A 17,523-nucleotide genomic window follows, 5' to 3' on the forward strand; every position below is an offset into this window, starting at 1 on the left:
AGATGATAAATCCAAGGTATTTCCCCAAAAGTAAAAAATGAACTTTTATCCATCATTGTACTTAGGAAGAAAGATTGACTGGATGGCAAGAGACAACTTGGAAGATGAATGAACCAGGAGAATTTGTTTTCATGCAGGGAATCAGTTCTGACCTGCAAAGAGTATGTGGGATTCTACTTATGAGCTTTGAAAAGTCAAAATCACCCAATTTTTTTGTTGGTTTCATGTTTCCTCTTCAAAAGGAAAATTTTATTATGCTAATGACTCCTATAGAGAAGACAGAAGAATTTAGACAGAACTTGAGAATATATGAAAACAGCTCATAGTCACGTACATCAAATTAACAGATTGTAGCTTGGTGCTTAAATCCATTCTTGGAACCATCCTCACCCACGAGCATTTCCTGAGCAATTTTCTTAACTAGACTCCCAGTTAAAGGTTCAAAACAAATTCACCTGTGGTAAACAACAGAAACATTTCTGCAGGTTTAAGATCAGGGACTGCTGACAACTTTACAATCAATCTAACAATCTCAAAGTTTTACTGTAATGCTTGCTGGTTTTTAGCATCCCTTGTGAGTACCAATGATCTAATTTAAATTGTCTTGTGTTCTCCAGAGTCCCTCCTGAGACTATCTAATATATCTGAGAGATATATTCTCTATATAGAGCATTTGACATACTAGTCCAGTATGTTTTAGGCATAGGCCTTATAGGAATGTACCTGTGGTTGACTGTGAATGGTATGAGTGCTGTATACCAGAAAAAAAAGGATTATTTTAAAGTAATATTTTGTAATAAATATTTTATTCACAGTAAAAAGACACAATGAAACTCAAGAACAATAACCACATAGGTAATTAAAGTACAAAGGTCTAGGGATTGGATTATGTACTACTAATACGTAATTATAATAAAAGAAATCCTTATAAATGCTAACCTTTCAATTAGAAAGTCCCAACATCTATAAAACAGAATGTTATTGGATGCTGCATTCTTTCACTCGGCCAAATAACAGTCTCCAACTGTTTAATGAGTAGCTGTCAAGAATAAATTTCCTCTTATTAATTCATATACTATTCATATAACTCCTATGCCACATAATTCATATCCTCTTGTCAACAAATTATCTCAAGGAGTCAGCAAGTAACAGATAGGGTACTGATTTTCTACTATCTGCTTCCATATATTCTGCAGATAAAGTAATGTTTTAGACTCAAACTGCATAAATTGCAAGATTTCTAAATCTCATTTTCATAGTTGAGCTTAAGACTAAGTTTGATGATGCGATGCTGGCTGGGCAATCACAAACAATATGAAGTTTACCAAGGACATGGACCGGCTTCTGCACCTGGGATGGGGCAACCCTGGGTGTACAGACAGACTGGGGAATGAGAGGCTGGAGAGCAATGCCATGGAAAGGGCCCGGGGGTTCTCGTCCACGGCAAGTTGAACATGAGCCAGCAGTGCCCTGGCAGCCAGGAGGGCCACCCGTGTCCTGTGGGCATCAGGGACAGCATGGCCAGCCGGGCAAGGGAGAGGACTGCCCTGCTCTGCTCTGCACTGGGACAGCCTCACCTTGAGTGCTGGGGCAGTTCTGGGTGCCACAGTGTAAGAAGGACAGTGTGGAGAGTGTCCAGTGAGGGCATGGAGGCAGTGAAGGGCCTTGAGGGGGAAGCTGCATGAGGAGAGGCTGAGGTCACTTGGTCTGTTCAGCCTGGAGGAGACTGAGGGGAGACCTCACTGCAGTCACAACTTCCTCTTGAGGGGAAGAGGAGGGGCAGGCATTGATCTCTTACCTCTGGCAAGCAGTGACAGGACCCAAGGGAATGGGTGAAGTAATGTGGCTGTATTGTAATGTACCCATCATGTGAAGTAATTAGGCTGTATTGACACAGAAAATACCACAGGCTGCATTAAAGCTAAGAACGTAAGGTTATGTTTGAGACAATTTATGAAAGCCACAGACGAAGCCACACACCTGGAATAAACTGACAAACCACAGGTATTACGAAATTCAACTTAGATTTCCCTACTGAAGACAGCAAATGGGAAGTACATCTCCAGGAATCATGTGCTATTGCTACACATAAAGCTGATGAATTTAAGCAATCTCCTCTAAAACCAGCAAGTGCATTCAGGGAATATAAAACCAGTAAGTGGATTCAGGGAATCAAACATTTTATTGCAAATCTACAAGAAAAACAACAACAACAAAAAAACCCCACCAGGGCCTTTTGTCATACTCTTCATGCTGCTTGTCTATATTTGTAGCATCCTTTTGATTGATGTTTTGCTAAAGATTTCATTTGGCATTTCCTCAAAATAACCAAAAATATTTACAAACAAAACAGATGAACAATGTTTAGAACACTGCATTCTCTTTCAAATTTCAGTAGCAGGTGCTCTATAAATAGAAAGGGAAGGTAAAATTGAAAAAGGCTACAGGCAAAACATGAATTTGCTCTTTTTCTGCAGGGCTTTACCGACCCCATGATGGATAACTTCTACCAAAGTGCAGTAACTTAAACATTTTCTTACAAGATTTCACAACTTTTTTTTAAAATGGTGTCTTCAGCTTGCCAGGATCCCAATGAATTCTCAGCTAAGTTCCAGCAGCTATCCTTTCACATTTGTGCCATCTAAATTAATAAGAATATTCTCAATACCACCATCTGGGGAACATGGAAAACACTGAACACTGATAGCTGGACTCTCAGCAGGCATCTGCTGAGCTCCACTCATATTAGCCCCATATTAAGAGTAACCCACCAATTACACATGGAGCTATTGTTTGAACTATTTTTCCTCCCTTAACTGTAGCTCTCCTCAGAGACAAGGCAAAGAAATAATATATAAGTAAATATTAATCTATATTATCTATGTCCTACATATATGTAGCATATATTACATATACACACTGGATTTCTCCAGTCCCCTGTCCCCTAGACAGGACTAGGGTTTGGTCCCATAAGTCTGTCATGTAGTGTAGTCTGGGTTTATATATGAATTTTTAATGTAATTTTTTAAGTTTATTTGTATAATAAATCTTCCTCTCTCATCATTCCTCTCTCATCATAAGTTTTAGCCTGTGTAGGGTAAGCTTTGAATTTTGCTCATACTTGGAGGCATGACGTGCTAACCTCAAAACAATAGTTTCACATGTTATTTAAAAGAACAAAATACAAAACTGTTCTTTGGTCACACAGAAAAACCAAATCTGAGTATGGATAACAGAGAAATGAGTGAGAAACCAAACTAGAAAAGTAAGTACAAAACATTTAATGGAAGGATAATGTAAGATTACAAGAAAAAAAACAGAATATGAGAGCAGGCAAATTAAAAATATATGACATAAAATGTGACGAATGTAAAGCAAAGAAACAAAAGGACAAAGTTAAAAAGAAGACAAAAAGAGACAAAAAAAGAAAATGGAAGTCCATAAAATAATAGTGGAACCAAGCACTTAATTCTTTGCCTCTATACAGTAATGCAGTCCTATATTTTTAGGAGAATAGTCATATATTCTCAGATCTTTAGCTCTTTACTGACAGCACAACAGCCTCATTCACGATTTTAAAACAAATTTCAAGAAAAGCATGTGCTTTTATATATTTCTGAATCCCTTCAGGTCCTCTCACATGCCGTGTTCTTTTCTCAATCTGAGGAATACTCATTCAAGCTTAAGATGCTGTTTTTTCTTTTTTCTCCTTTGAAATACATTGTCAGAAACATTGGTCTTAGTGAGTATGTCTCCCTAAACCCTACCTCTTCTGAACTCATACTTGTGTTTAATAACTTCTTGATTCTTACAGAGTTATTTAATTCATTATCATACAAACCTCAATGAAGAATTATTAGAAAGGGTTCTTCTTGTTTCCATCTCCTGCAAAGAAGAAAGAAGAAGAAAGAATTAGAGCCTTCATCCACATGTTTTTCAGGTTCCAAGCAATGCACCTTCCACCACAAACAGAAGGACACTTTTCTCATTATGAATTTCTCCACACCTCAATTACCAACCAACAAGGTAAATCTGGAAGCCTACACCAGCAAACCAGCACACCACAATAATTATTACCAACCTTTCTACACAGGTAAAGGGATAAAATTAAAGTAATCTTCAACTGAGTAAAGTTTGGAGAATTGTGCATATAATGAAGCAACAAAACTGGAAATTCTGGAGAGTATTTTCTGAGAAGCCACCATTACACCATACTAATATAATGTGGAGGGAGGGCATAGAGGGAATATTTCATTTGCTTTCACATAGATGATATGTATGGTTTGGGCTGTTTGTTTGTTTGTTTTGGACTGGATGGAATGTTTTTGTTGTTGGCTTGGGGGTTTTTGATTGGTTGGCTGGGGTTGGGTTTTTTAAATTTTATTTTATTTTCATATTCTATTTTTCTGAAATTCCCTATTTCATTCAGTTCTAGTTTTCCTTAAAATTCTCCCTGCTTCAAGTGAATGTCATTGGAATAACACCAGGCAACACCATGATTGTCTGTCAAACTCTTTCTAGATTTTTGAAAGACTAACGTAATATTTAAAAGTTAGGCAAACAAGAAAGAAAGGTCCTCATTACTGTCCTTATCTTACACAATGCACAGCCAGATTCTCAGAAATACACAGTGTTCACCAAGAACAATCACAGGTTTTGCTCCACCTGTTGAAAATTTTACCCATGAATTAAAAAAAGTCACTTCTGTAGGTTGATGAGCTTAATGAAAGAAGATTGATGACTGATTAAGGACAAGTACAACAAATGCATTTGGCAATATATATTCTCACCAAGAATGTCTTGATTTCAGGGAAGTTACTTAGAGCAACAAGGCCAAAAATCTTGCAAGGCAGAAAATGAGCTCATCTTTCCCCCGTGGAATCCCCACTGGTCATTTGATTCAGTCCAAACTGCTTTTTCATGTAAAAATGAACTACGCTGTACTCACCATGTACCAAGAGTAGATTAAGTCATGGTGGTGTGCTGTAATGACATTTACATGGAAACAATATCATTTCCCAGGAGAGCTAAGCTTTCATTTAAAGAAATGGTGAAAATATGGTTGTAAAATAAATCTTTCAAATGGGTACCTAACCTGCAGTATAACAGTCCAGATGATAGTTCTTAACAGGATCTGATCCATTTCTGTTAATTTCAATAACACATTAATTCAAAAGTCATGTAATGATCACTTCAAAAACCTCTTCCAACCTGGCAGCAGACATGACAGAATAATTGAAATTGATGTAAAAATATTAGTTTGTAGGACTACAAGATCTTTAACAAGTAGCTAGTGAATAATTATTAGAGAGAGCAGAGGAGCAGAGATACAAACTGGACCGTAAAGGCTTTTTAACAAGGCCAAATTCAGTAAAGGGATTTCAGAGCACTGCTGCTTCCAATGAGTTTACAGATTTTGAGTTGTATTCTCATCTTCGCATAACATAAATTTTTCAGAATCACTAAGCCCGAGTGTCCAGTCTGATTTAGTGTCCAGACTTTCATTAGGTCACTTGCTCTGAGACATACATACATTTGGATTATTCCCTGTAGCAGCACAATTCTTGTGCTATATTTATATTAGGTACAGTGGCAAAGTTTTACTATCCTTGGCTTGCCTTTGTTATCTGAAAATATTAATCCTTTTTTAAATGTTATTTGACTTTTGCTTTTAAAAATCTTGAAAGAGAGCAGTAAAAATTTTATAAAAATACTGTTTATTTTAAAAATGTAAACATGTAGCCTACCAGTAAGATTCCTCTTGTGGGCATAGTTCATGGTGTGTGCTGCTCCATTCCTGAGCTCTGGGACTGTGTGACCAGGAGGCAGTACAGACAGTGGCAAAACCATTTCTTATACTGAAAAACCAGAGATGTTGTATAGGTCTTTTATGTCTAGTAACTGCTACAGGACTGCCATGGACATGAAAATAAGCACAAATTTTGCCATCTCTTCCACTTTTATAAAGCACAGGACTTTTTATAATCTTTCTGAAGAGGCAGTAGAGGGCCTCTGTATTGATCCAGGCTTTTTTCCTGTACACATAAACAAGATGAAAAGTACTTGGGGCTGGTATTTATACTCTCAGATTCCCAAAAGACCATACTTGGTTTTTCGAATTAAGTATATGATCCCTGAATGCATAAATTACTGCAGTTTATACATTTAATATAAAAACACAAACCCCACATATTTCTCTTATTGCATCTATCAAGCACTCTCTAGACCACTATATACCAAATATTGCATTTTCTAAGTAGTAGAGTAGTACAGCACTAATACATCTAAAGACTTTAATTACTTAAACATCCATTTGCCTAAAGCTCTATTCTCTTAGTCTCTCTCTAAAAGTTCCTCACAAATCCATTGTGTTTTCCTTTTCATAGCTCTTTCTATTCTTCTTTAATAACAGTAATCTTTCACTCTGAGTTTAATCTTCACCAGTCGATTAATAATGTACAGATTCATTGTAAGACTTTATTAAAATATATCATTCTGCAGTCTTTTATTAAATTGTCATGAGAGTTGTGACTCTTAAGGAATTTTAATAATATCATTAAACTTAGCTTTTAATTGTTAGTTCTTACACGTATTTTTTAATAATTTTGGGCTTTCTGTTTTATGACACTAAAGATATCTTTTTCTTGTTTTTTTTACAGACTTTTACAGGAAGATTAATCAGTGGTCTCCTTTATCTTCCATTCCTTGGGAGGCTTTATGTCAGGTTTTCTATGATAATAAAAAAATAGGTAATATTAAGGCAAAATTGTATTAATTTGTTGCATTGTCTACACTATTTATAGTCATTCTCTATTGCACTGACTACACTAGAGCTAAAAGTAAATAATTTGCTTTCATACTTTCATAATGAGAAACTCAACTTAACCTTGTTCATTTCAGAAATAACTCTTCATTTCTGCATTTTGAAGATTTCCTGTCCTAATGTTTGGGTTTTTAAAGAAGGTTTTTCTTTCCCCCTCTTAATAACAGAAGTGCTGATAGCTTTAACATTATGATATTAATGATACTATGTTTTTAAAAAAATATAGAGGTGAAAGCAAAAGGTATCTGGTTTTATGAGCCATTTTCTTAGACTTCCTTGTCATAAAATCCTATATTGTGCTGGGCAAATGCAGATAAATTTGAAAAATTTAGTTGGCTAGCTTCCTGAGTGTTCCCACAAATATTTCTGTGTAAGCTCATGTTGGAATTACATAGGTAAACATATGTGGTAAAGAACTAGAGAAGGTGGGAACATATCCTGCATTAATAAATTTAGAATTTCTTCATTCTCAGGTTTAAGTAATGCAATAGTCATTGTGTTAAATATCTTACCATAATAATTTCTAGAATCCTCAAGGCATGACTTAAATATTACCAACAATCTTTTGCAACACTCACAGAGATGGCAAGTAAAGCAGACTTAGCCATTTTTACATTTTTGCTGGCTCAAGCATGTTGTTTCACGCATTCCTAACCAAGAGCAACATGCCTGTACCGGGCTGACAGCTACAGTCTCCCCAGTGATTACATTTTTTAAAAATTTGACAGCAAGCAAAGTAAGCCTTTTCCTCAGCATCTCTGCTGCTAATACACTGCATGGACATTAGTTTCCAAAGTGAACAGAGAAATTACTGAGACTTCTAAGACTACTGAACTTAGGAAAGTGTTCCTGCCTTCTTCACAAGTTTAACTTATAGACTGCCTGTGTTTGTGGAGTTGACTGACTGTAAGTTTATCAACATAAATATGTTTCTTTGATTTGAAGGATATCTATATAAATTGTTTTTAGATTCAAAATGCACCTGCAGTCAAAAAACACTGACTTCTAAAGGAACTGAATATTATATTTTTCTATATCTTGCTATTAAACTGGTACATACTGAAAATACAGGAATGTATGTAATCTTTGATACAAAATAATTTGACTTGGTAAGCATTGCACTGAGCACAGGCTGAAGAGAAAGGGTGCTGGGAGCTGTCTTTGCTGGAGGACCTCTGAAAACAGAAAGACACTTTGGATACATAAAAGATTTTATGGAATAAGTATAGAATAGTCCAGCTTGTGGCACTCCTTTCCCTAACTCCCTCCTCATTCTTATGAAATTATTTATAAAAAAGAAATGGCCACTAAAATTATGATTTTCAAATGCATTATTATACATTATTACATTTTTATTCGTGATAGTTAAACAGTTTTACTCCATAGGAAGCCTGGTGCAAAAATCAAGTGCTTTATATCCAGACACTGATCTCAGCCCACATTTTCAGGGTATAAATCTGTGCACTGTCTTAAATCTGTCTTTAAATTTGTCTTTAGAAAGACATAATTTCTTTAAAAATATAAATGACATAGAAATGTAAAAAAGTGTATTTTTTTTTGTTTAGTTTTCAATTTAACTGTAAAACTTACAGTTTATTTTTCTGTCTTATCATGCAGAAACACTTTGTTTTTTTCTCCAGTATCTGCTTCTTGGTTTCCCCTTATCTCTATGTATCTGTACCTAGAGAAACGGCCTTTTTTTCCTCCTAAATTTTACATATCTCTTTCCCTTTTTTTTCCTCCTACAAGGATATCTCCTCACATTTCTCAGAAAATCAGTCTCTTTTTTATAACTTATCTAGTCCATTACATTCGACACACCCTTGAGAAATATCATCAGAAGCCAACAATCAGAGCAATAAATGGACAGACAGAGATTACAACAAAATGGAACCAAGAGAAACCCACAAGTTAAAAAAAAAGTAATCTCAGTTGATTTTTTGGAATTACCATACAGACTAGGCAGAGGAAAGCCCATATATACACTTTTGGTTCATTGTGAGTTATAGTGCTGCAAAGAATTTGACTGTAACAGGCCATGCACCTTCTCAACTTACTTCAAGGTCACCTGCCTGTGGTCTTGAGAGGATGCCATAGGAGGGAGCAACTGCTTCCTGCAATGCAGTAAACATCAGGAGATGAAGCTAGATTAAGGAAAAATTGACAGAAACACTAGTTCAGACAAAAAAGAATCATGTCTCTCTCTTCAAGAAAGTTTTCAACATCCATATATCTGCTTTCAAGAGAGAGCATTTGTTTCCTGGTGATATATATTTTCAAACCTTGTTGTTTTCAAGTCTTGTTGCTTCCACTGCCCGTCCTGCAAAATCCTTTGGCAGCTTAGCCTGGAGCTCTTTCCCCCATCCCTATTCCTGGGATGCCTACAAAAGTCACTGTTTCTTATGCATCCCAGACTGAGTTGATACCTGTCATTCCAGGCACCTGTCACTCACATGTTTCTCCAACATAACCCTGGGTTATGCTGATGAAGTGCCATCAAATTCACCACATTCCATGATTTCAGAGGTCAGCCAGAAAATGATGAAAATATGGAGTCTTACAAATTACAGAATCACCATATTCACTTTCAAATGTGGACATATTGGGTACACCATGTGAAGCGAAATAAGTCACTAGAACTTCAAAACTGTTCCAGATGCTGGCTGATGGACAAAACTCTGCTGTGACTCAGCTTTATACAGGGCAGATACATCACCAGGAACTAAATGATAATCTTTCTTAAAAGCCAGTGGGACTTTTGTGCTGATTTCAAGGGACCAGAGCTTCAGCCAAGACAGGTAACGTAAAAGTAAACATGCTGCGCTCTTCAATAGATTTATAGTTATTGTTGTTTGGTTTAGTATTAGCATTATTTCATTACAGCTATTGCAGTAGCCCTTAATAAGACTAGAAATAGACTGAAAAAAAGACTACAACATTTGACTAAAATGATCCTTAAGCAATAAATAAAACACTACCACTGGTATAGCATAGTGTTACATTTAATTTCCCTTTACAAATTTATTTTCCCTTACCTATATAGGTATGAGGAGAGGATGTGCTCATTTTGCTTTTTACTTTGCTTTTAATAAATTAAAAATATTTTTCTTGTCATTAGGAAATGTCTTTTCTCTATATTGTAGCAGTAGGATATCTTAGCACAAAGCATAATATCATGTATTTGCTTCCTATAAAAGAATTAAATGAACTATGAAAAAAAAAGTGATGTCCTTAAAATAGGACTAGCAAACTGCAAGTTTTTCAGCACGGAATGCTGAAAATCTAGTATTATGTTTACAAAGGTAAAGTTACAATTACAAGGACATTTTAGCTTTAACTAAGGTGATGACAGCATTTGCAAATGCTGCAAATCCATCCATACAACCACACATCCAGTAGCTTACATGTTTGTGAAAACAGAAGGAAAAGTCTAAAAAGAGTTTCAAGGTAGATTCATAGGCCATATCCAGATTAAAGTGGATATTACTGTGTTACAGTAATGTTTGGTACAGCTTGAAAAGAGTTCCTCAAGCTGCCAGAGTGCCATTGATGGCATATTCAAGCTCCCTGGCAAGACTAGGTTACTCTGTGTGATGTGTTTGATGTTGCTTTGAATTCAAGAACATTACCAAAACACAAAAAAGCTCTTATTCAGCGGCCTGAATAAATACAATTATTCCAGAAGCGAGCTAAACAGCCATAGCTCCCTGGGTACAGAAAGGAACAGGAGCAGCAGAAGCTGAAGCTGGCTCAGGCCATAGCTCGTGCTGGGGCAGTGCAGTCCCTGGGAAGGGACCTACAGACACAGAACAGGCACAGCGTTAGAGGACTGTGAGCATCAGCCTGGTGAACTGCAACTGCACTGTGCTGCTGGTGCACAGAGAAGTTTCTCTACTCAATTATTATTTAATCTTTCCCACATTTTGTTCTATTAACAAATATAATCTTGTTGCATCACAAACTTTTTGTGAGAGCCCCAAAATACAAAGTTTTTTACAGACAGAAATAAAATCATAGTATCATAGAATATGCTGAATTGGAAGGAACCTATCAGGACCACTGAATCTGCTCCTGGCCCTGTTCAGGCCATCCCAATAATCCCACTATATGAATGGGAGTGTTGTCCAAACACTCCTTGAACTCTGTCAGGCTTGGTGCTGTGACACTCCCTGGCAAGCCTGTTCCAGTGCTCACCACCCTCTGGGTGAAAAATTTTCTGATATCCAACCTAAATCTCCCCTGACTCAAGTTCATGCCATTTCCTCAAATCCTGGCACCGGTTGTGAGAGTGATGGGATTGGCACGGGCCCCTTTGCTTCCCCTCACGAGGATGTTGAAGACCACAATGAGGTCTCCCCTCAGTGTCTTCTTCTCCAGGCTGAACAAACCAGTGACCTCAGCTGCTCCTCATAAGGCTTCCCCTTCAGATCCTCCACCATCCTCGTGTCCCTCGTTGGGACGCTCTCTAACATCTGACTAAATTTGGTAAATATTGAACAGCGAACCAAGTATTTTTTAAAAAGAAAAGCGACGCCTAAGCATGCCTCTTGAAGACCGGTACCAGCTTCGGCAAGCGCGGGGCAGGTAGTGCCCTACGATCCCGGGGCGCGCCAGGACTGCTCCCAGCGGGGCGGCGGCTGCTGCCGGGCTCGGCCCGGCGGGGCCCGGCGCGGCGCTGACCCGGCCCCTCACGGCGCGGGCGGGCTCGGGGCGCGGCGGGAGCGGGCGCGGCGCTCCCGCCCCGCGGGGGCGGTGCTGCTGTCGGCGCCAGCCCCTCCGGACCTTCCGCGCCGCTCCCGGCGGGTGCCCGGCCACACGCGGCGGGTCGGGCTTCCCCGCCGGGAGCACCGGGTGGTGCACGGGAGCTCTTCCCCAGCGAGCACGGTCGCGCTCCCCCCTCTCCCCCCGCCGGCTGCGCGAAGGAGGACGGCGGAGCATGCCACCGGCGGGGCGGTTCCGCGGGGACTGACATGCTGCTGAAGGAGGGCAGGCGCCGGCCCCTCCGCCTCTCTCCGCGGTAGCGGAGGCGATGCTGCAGGGCGCTCCCCGGGCTCTCCCGCAGCCGCCAGGCTATCACCCACAGCAGCCGCGCTCGCTGCCGTGAGCGGCGCGGCTCCGGCCCGGCCGAGGTGACGAGCGGCGCGGGCCCGCACCCGTGCCCGGGGCGGCGGCGGCGGCGGCGGGGAAGGCGCTGCCCGCGCCCGCGGGCGGCTCCGCGCGGCGGATGCGTGTGCATGAGCGCTGCACCGAGCGGGCGCAGGAAGCGCCCCCGCTCCGCCGCCTCCATCTTCCAGGGCAGCAGGACCTCGCCGCACGGCCGCGACAGCGAACGCCGGGGCAGCGGCTCCGATAGCGCCTACCAGATCCAGAGAACCCTGGACGACTGTAAGATGGTGGGTACCCCGGGCGGGCTTGCCGTAGTCTTTTACCTTTCCCGAGCTCTCCCCGCGCAGGCAGCGGTGCCGTGCCTCCCGTCGCCTTGGCTATTCCCATCACGTGCAGTTGCACTGTTTTTAAAACCGCAGTCCCCGCCGGGGTGCTGCCCTGCACCCCAACTCGCCGCGGTTCCGGAGCGGGAGCCGGGAGGTTCGAGGAGACCTGCGGGCTGCGGGACGGGGAGCGGACAGTCCTGCCGACCCGGAGTCCTCGCCCCAGTACGCACACCGCAAAGCAGCAGGAGTTGCTTTTTGGTAGATCCGTCCAAATCTGTACCCAGGCTTGGGCGCACTGAAGCCAAAATGGGTAAATAGTTGCCTCCAATGAATCACTGCACTACTTGCTGTCTTGTGAAGCAACTGCATGCTTGCCCTAATATCCTTCTAAATAAGGAGACACAGAATTAGAGGCCCTGAAATTCTGTCCCTGATATATATGGCACCTGTTACCAGTCTTCCCAGAGTAGCTGGTTGCAGTTGTAAAACCTCAGGTGAAACACCTGCATCTGTGTCACTTAGGGACTGTCACATTCTGGTATGAGATTTTTCCTCAGTCATGTTCAAAATGCTTTCCTTCAAATCAGCACCATATGCCTCTTCTCAGGCTCCTTGAGCTACAGTCAGCCTGACACTGGGCCCCAAAATTATCCCTCTAGCTAGTGACAGATGTAGAAAAAAATTAAGTCACTGCTACTTTTCTGGACAAATCTATACCTGGCTAAAGCTGTGTCCAGTAGCAATGGAGCTACCACTTCTAATCTGCTGGATTCTGGCAGTTTTTTTCCTCTGGTGCTGAAAAATGTGCTGGCAGATTATCCGCTCTGATGCTTCAAGATTGGGAGCAATTCCCAGTGCATGGAGGAACAAAAGCTGCCACAGTAGCTCTATAAATACACCCAACAAGTGGATCTTACTGGGTTCTGCCTTCTTTCTTATTCCCAACAGAGTAATATGGTTAGTTACAGAGAAGTTTTTAGAATTGACTGATTAAAAATAAAATATGTTTTATAGGTGTGTTACCAAGTTGTGGTAGGATTCAGGAGATAAAATCAACGTGGGTTTTTTCTTGTTCTGTGTCTCAATTCAGCAACGTATTTGTGGTCTTGTTTTCCCGGGAAGTGCTAAGGTGGCTGGATGAGTCTGTTTAAACGAGGAATGTCAGGTGAGAACTGGCCAAATGTGTCTGGTGCAACCAGTTACAGTTGCAGGATGCGACACTTTTCTTCCTATTGCAGAATAATCACACTATGACACAACACAGTACCATTTTTTTTCCTCTCTGTTGCCTTCATGAATTCTCTTAAGCTACAGAATAAGAGTTGAGGACTTGTTTAGCAAATATTGTGCCTAGGGCTTTGTTTGGTGTGTGTTTTTGAGTTTGTTTGGGATCTGGATGTGGGAGGGTGAAGATATACTGAAATGCACTTGGGTTGACTTGCTGCTCCTGAAGCAGAGGAACCTATTTGCTGTTCTTAAAATGAAGTTTAAGAAAGCACGGTCAAAACTATTTTTGATACCAGTTCTCAACTATACAGTTAATTGCAGTGGGATGCATGAAGGGCATGAATATAATACTGCAGAAGTGACTAGTTTATTTCTTGAGTATGAGAATTTGAGGACTTGACTTTAAAATTTGGTAGCTCTGATAGACTCCAGGTTCTTAGTATGTTTTTATGTTGGGATATGTTGAACTTCTGGTGATAATGATGACTGTGGAATTATGAGCAATTACTCTTGTCTGTTTTTATGTAGTTTGGAAATTGAGGTCAAAACACGGATAAATAAATATTCTGTTCTATTACTCTAATCCTTCCACCCCCGCCACCATGTGGAGCAAATGATCTTATATGCGTTCTTTCAAAAGACAGCAAATGCTTCATTTCCTTAAAAATCATTCCATGTACAGTGGATCTAAACAATAGTGATCTTTCCATCATGCTGAAATTACCCGTTTATCCAATAACATCTGTATGTATCTGCTGGATATTAGATTTCTGTACAGGTTGTAGTATTTATTTACTCATTTGTTTCTTTTTCTCACATGCACTTTAGAAAAGGTGCTTTCTGGAATTTTAGCAGGAAAGTCCCTATCTGGTGCATCTTCTCAGTCAGTTACAGCAGATGAGTTTTAAGTCAGAAATTTGGGTTGAAGGAAAGTGACAGAACAGAAATCATTACAAATAAAGTTAGCAAAATTGCCGATTTAAAAGCAAATGCTACATTCTAGTCCCTGAACATGCTGTTAATCAGGAAGCAGGAGAAGCAAAGGCAGTAATTTCTGGAGATATTTTCGCCTTTCAAGATAGCAAAAAATAACCTCATGCTACTAGTAAAGCAGATGTTTTTTTGTCTGCTTAATATTTTAATATTAATAACTCAAACACTTTCAGATATTAAAAGCAGAAACACTGCTTTCCTACAGATGAACATTTATAGCTCACAGAAGAAGCAGCTGCCATGGAGGCTCTAGTTGTTTACTGAATCGTGTGCTCTTGATCCTGTGTGCTATGACATTGTGAGAAGCAGGAACAAGCCCTAGATTGGGCATGTTTTTAAAAAACTGGATTGTTTTTACCAATGTAGTTAAAAATTCTCATGCATGCAAATTGTTTTTGTTTTTCAGCTTGTCCAGGAGTTCAATACCCAGGTGGCTCTCTATCGGGAGCTGGTCATTTCTATTGGGGATGTCTCAGTCACCTGTCCTTCTCTGCATGCAGAATTGCACAAAACTCGAACCCGAGGATGTGAGATGGCCTATCAGGCTCATCAAAAACTAGCAGCAATTTCTGGGTAGGAGGCAACTTATCTTTAATTAAAGCTGTATTCATGTGTGAATCTTTATTAAGTACTACATAATGGAAACTTTCAGGAAAAGCATTAACTTGTCTTTCTGTTTTAGGCATAGAGGTGTATGACCACAAATTTTGCAGAACATCTATATCCTTACAATAGTACAATTTTGGATCAAATCTTGGTCCCCTCACCAAGAACATATCTCTCTGATTTTACTCGATGCTTTTATATCAGACAAACAGGATTTTACTGCTTATCACTACAGATCAAGGGGAAAGTCACGCCCTTCAAGGGTGAAGTAGCAATAGCTTTCTGTTCAGTCTCTCATTGAGTATACCTAATTGAATAGTTAAGAGACGACTAGCTCAGTTCAACTAGAGACATGAGAAAATTAAACCAAAATTAGGTGCAAACTGAGTGAGTGGAATACAAAAATTACTCTGAGAATTTGTGTTTACCTTCTACATGTTTTTAAATCCTTGTTTGTGTTGAAATAAGAATGAAAGCTTTGCCAGCATATAATGTTTTAATTTATTCTTTGGTATTACATTATGGACGTTCCTTTCCATGGTGACTGAATGCATTATCGCGTATTTGAGACTATGCCTCAGTGCAAGATCAACCAGTATAAATGGCTCTTTCCTAAAAAATGGGAATTCATGCAGCTAATTCCATGTGGCTTCTTCACAGTATGGTGACTGGGGCATACATGTACCCCCTGAGTCACGACTTTCTGATTACACTTTGTCAGAACTTTCTGCATCTGTCTTATCTACCATAAGCTATTTTGCACCACTAGAAAAAGAAAACACCTTCTTTTTCTGTAGCTCTGCCTAATCCCTATTGAGTTTCTTTTCATCAGTGTAATATATAAAGAAATCTGTTATAGGCTTGGTAAATAAGGGGAGCCCAAACTAAAAACCAAACAGAAGAAGATACTAGTTGGATTAGTAGAATTGTCACCATTTTCTAGTAAGATTTTGTGCAAAGTCACTTGCGTTGGTTTTGTGACCTCTGATTTGTTCCTCAAAGAAAATACATGCTTTTAAAATACTAAAGTCCATGGGAACTTTTAAAAAAAGCACCAATGAATAGACATTGTTGTTTTTAACCAGTACATTGAAAATGTGAAAACAAACAGTAGTGAAATTTATCTTTTTTGCTTTCAGACCCAAAAGAAAAATTTATATGCATCAAAATAATACATTTGAATAGGTGAACCTATTTTGTAGCTTTTCAATATTTTTCCCCTGTAAAGAAAACAATTGGTACATGCTCATTTAGAAAGTACACAGGTTTTTTAAGCAATCATTTCGCAGCTGGAAGTCTGTCATGTACACAAAGATGTCCTGAAGGTTGTGCAGTTGCTGCGAGATTGACATTTGGCTAATCTAAAACTGTTTTAAATAACTCTGATAATACTGTGCTATCCATAACAACTGGTAGGTGTGAGAAACTCTCTGGAAATTACTGGTTTGGTTTGACACACATTTTACAAGATATGCTTCACATCCCCACCCTTCTGTACCTGAGGAAAGCCATATGAGACATTAACTGTTTTGGTGTGTTTGTGAGGAAAGGTGGGAAATAAAGATGTAAAAAAACCCAAAAATAAATAGAAGGAGAGGAGTAATAAATAGTCTCAGAGATTTAGTCTTTATTTCAGCAAAAAGACTGGTGTAGTGCGTATGAAATACGATCTGGAATAGGAATCTAATTGGATAGGAAGAAAAAGTATGAGAAAGAAAAATCCTTAGGGACAGAAATGCATTAAATGATCCGTAGTTTTAAATAGTCAGGAGAGTAGTGTGCTGCTCAGAAACCAGTGTTATCAGCATATGGGATGAAGGCTTACTTAGTTCACTGCTTTGGTTCAAATTGTGCAGCACTGCACTGGGTAACATAAAAAGTTCTGTCTTCCAAACCTTATTAAAGAAAATATTTTGCTTTTCCACCCAGAAATTATAATAGCAAGTAGCTGTTTATGTTACCAGACTGTAACATTTCACAAGGGAAGAGCATTCTATTAATTAATGTCGTCAGTAATGTTCAGGCAGTCTGTAAGTGATCTACCTGAGGTGTTGCATGGCACTCTTACTTTTGAGAAGCTGGTGTCACTGTCTTAAGAGAATACTAAGTTAGTTTATCTTGTTTATACTGTGTTTTCCTTGGAAAATTAGCAGACACCTTAATGTTATGCTGTTCCTCTTTGAATATATCAGGATTTCATAGAATCATGGAATTTTTAGGGTTAGAAGGACCTCTGGCAATCATCTGGAGATCACCTAGTCCAACTCCTGTTCGCACTAGTGCATTTGAGACTCTTAAATACACACCTGACTTGGACAATTAGAAGAATTTCCTTTTGTAATTCACTTATCCTACAAGACTAAGCAAGGTAACAAATAGGAAAGATGCAAAGACTTGGAAAGAAATAAACAAAAGCAAATCTTCTCATTCTGAAGAAGGGGA

The 17,523-nt window shown here is 39.5% G+C and overlaps 1 protein-coding gene across 2 annotated transcripts in view; it reads left to right on the forward strand.

The window, feature by feature from the left end:
- Positions 1-11,529: 11,529 nt before the first annotated feature.
- Positions 11,530-17,523, forward strand: part of RGS7BP (regulator of G protein signaling 7 binding protein) — a 33,854-nt gene continuing 27,860 nt past the window's right edge. The window contains exons 1-2 of one of the 2 annotated variants that reach the window (XM_064404699.1): positions 11,530-12,216; positions 14,882-15,048. In XM_064404699.1, the coding sequence (XP_064260769.1) occupies positions 12,058-12,216; positions 14,882-15,048 (326 nt within the window). In that variant the 5' untranslated portion in view covers positions 11,530-12,057. The remainder of the gene's footprint in view (positions 12,217-14,881; positions 15,049-17,523) is intronic. The other variant, XM_064404700.1, reaches the window with a different exon arrangement.

The sequence above is a fragment of the Passer domesticus genome, chromosome Z (assembly GCF_036417665.1).
Source record: "Passer domesticus isolate bPasDom1 chromosome Z, bPasDom1.hap1, whole genome shotgun sequence".
NCBI lineage: Eukaryota > Metazoa > Chordata > Aves > Passeriformes > Passeridae > Passer > Passer domesticus.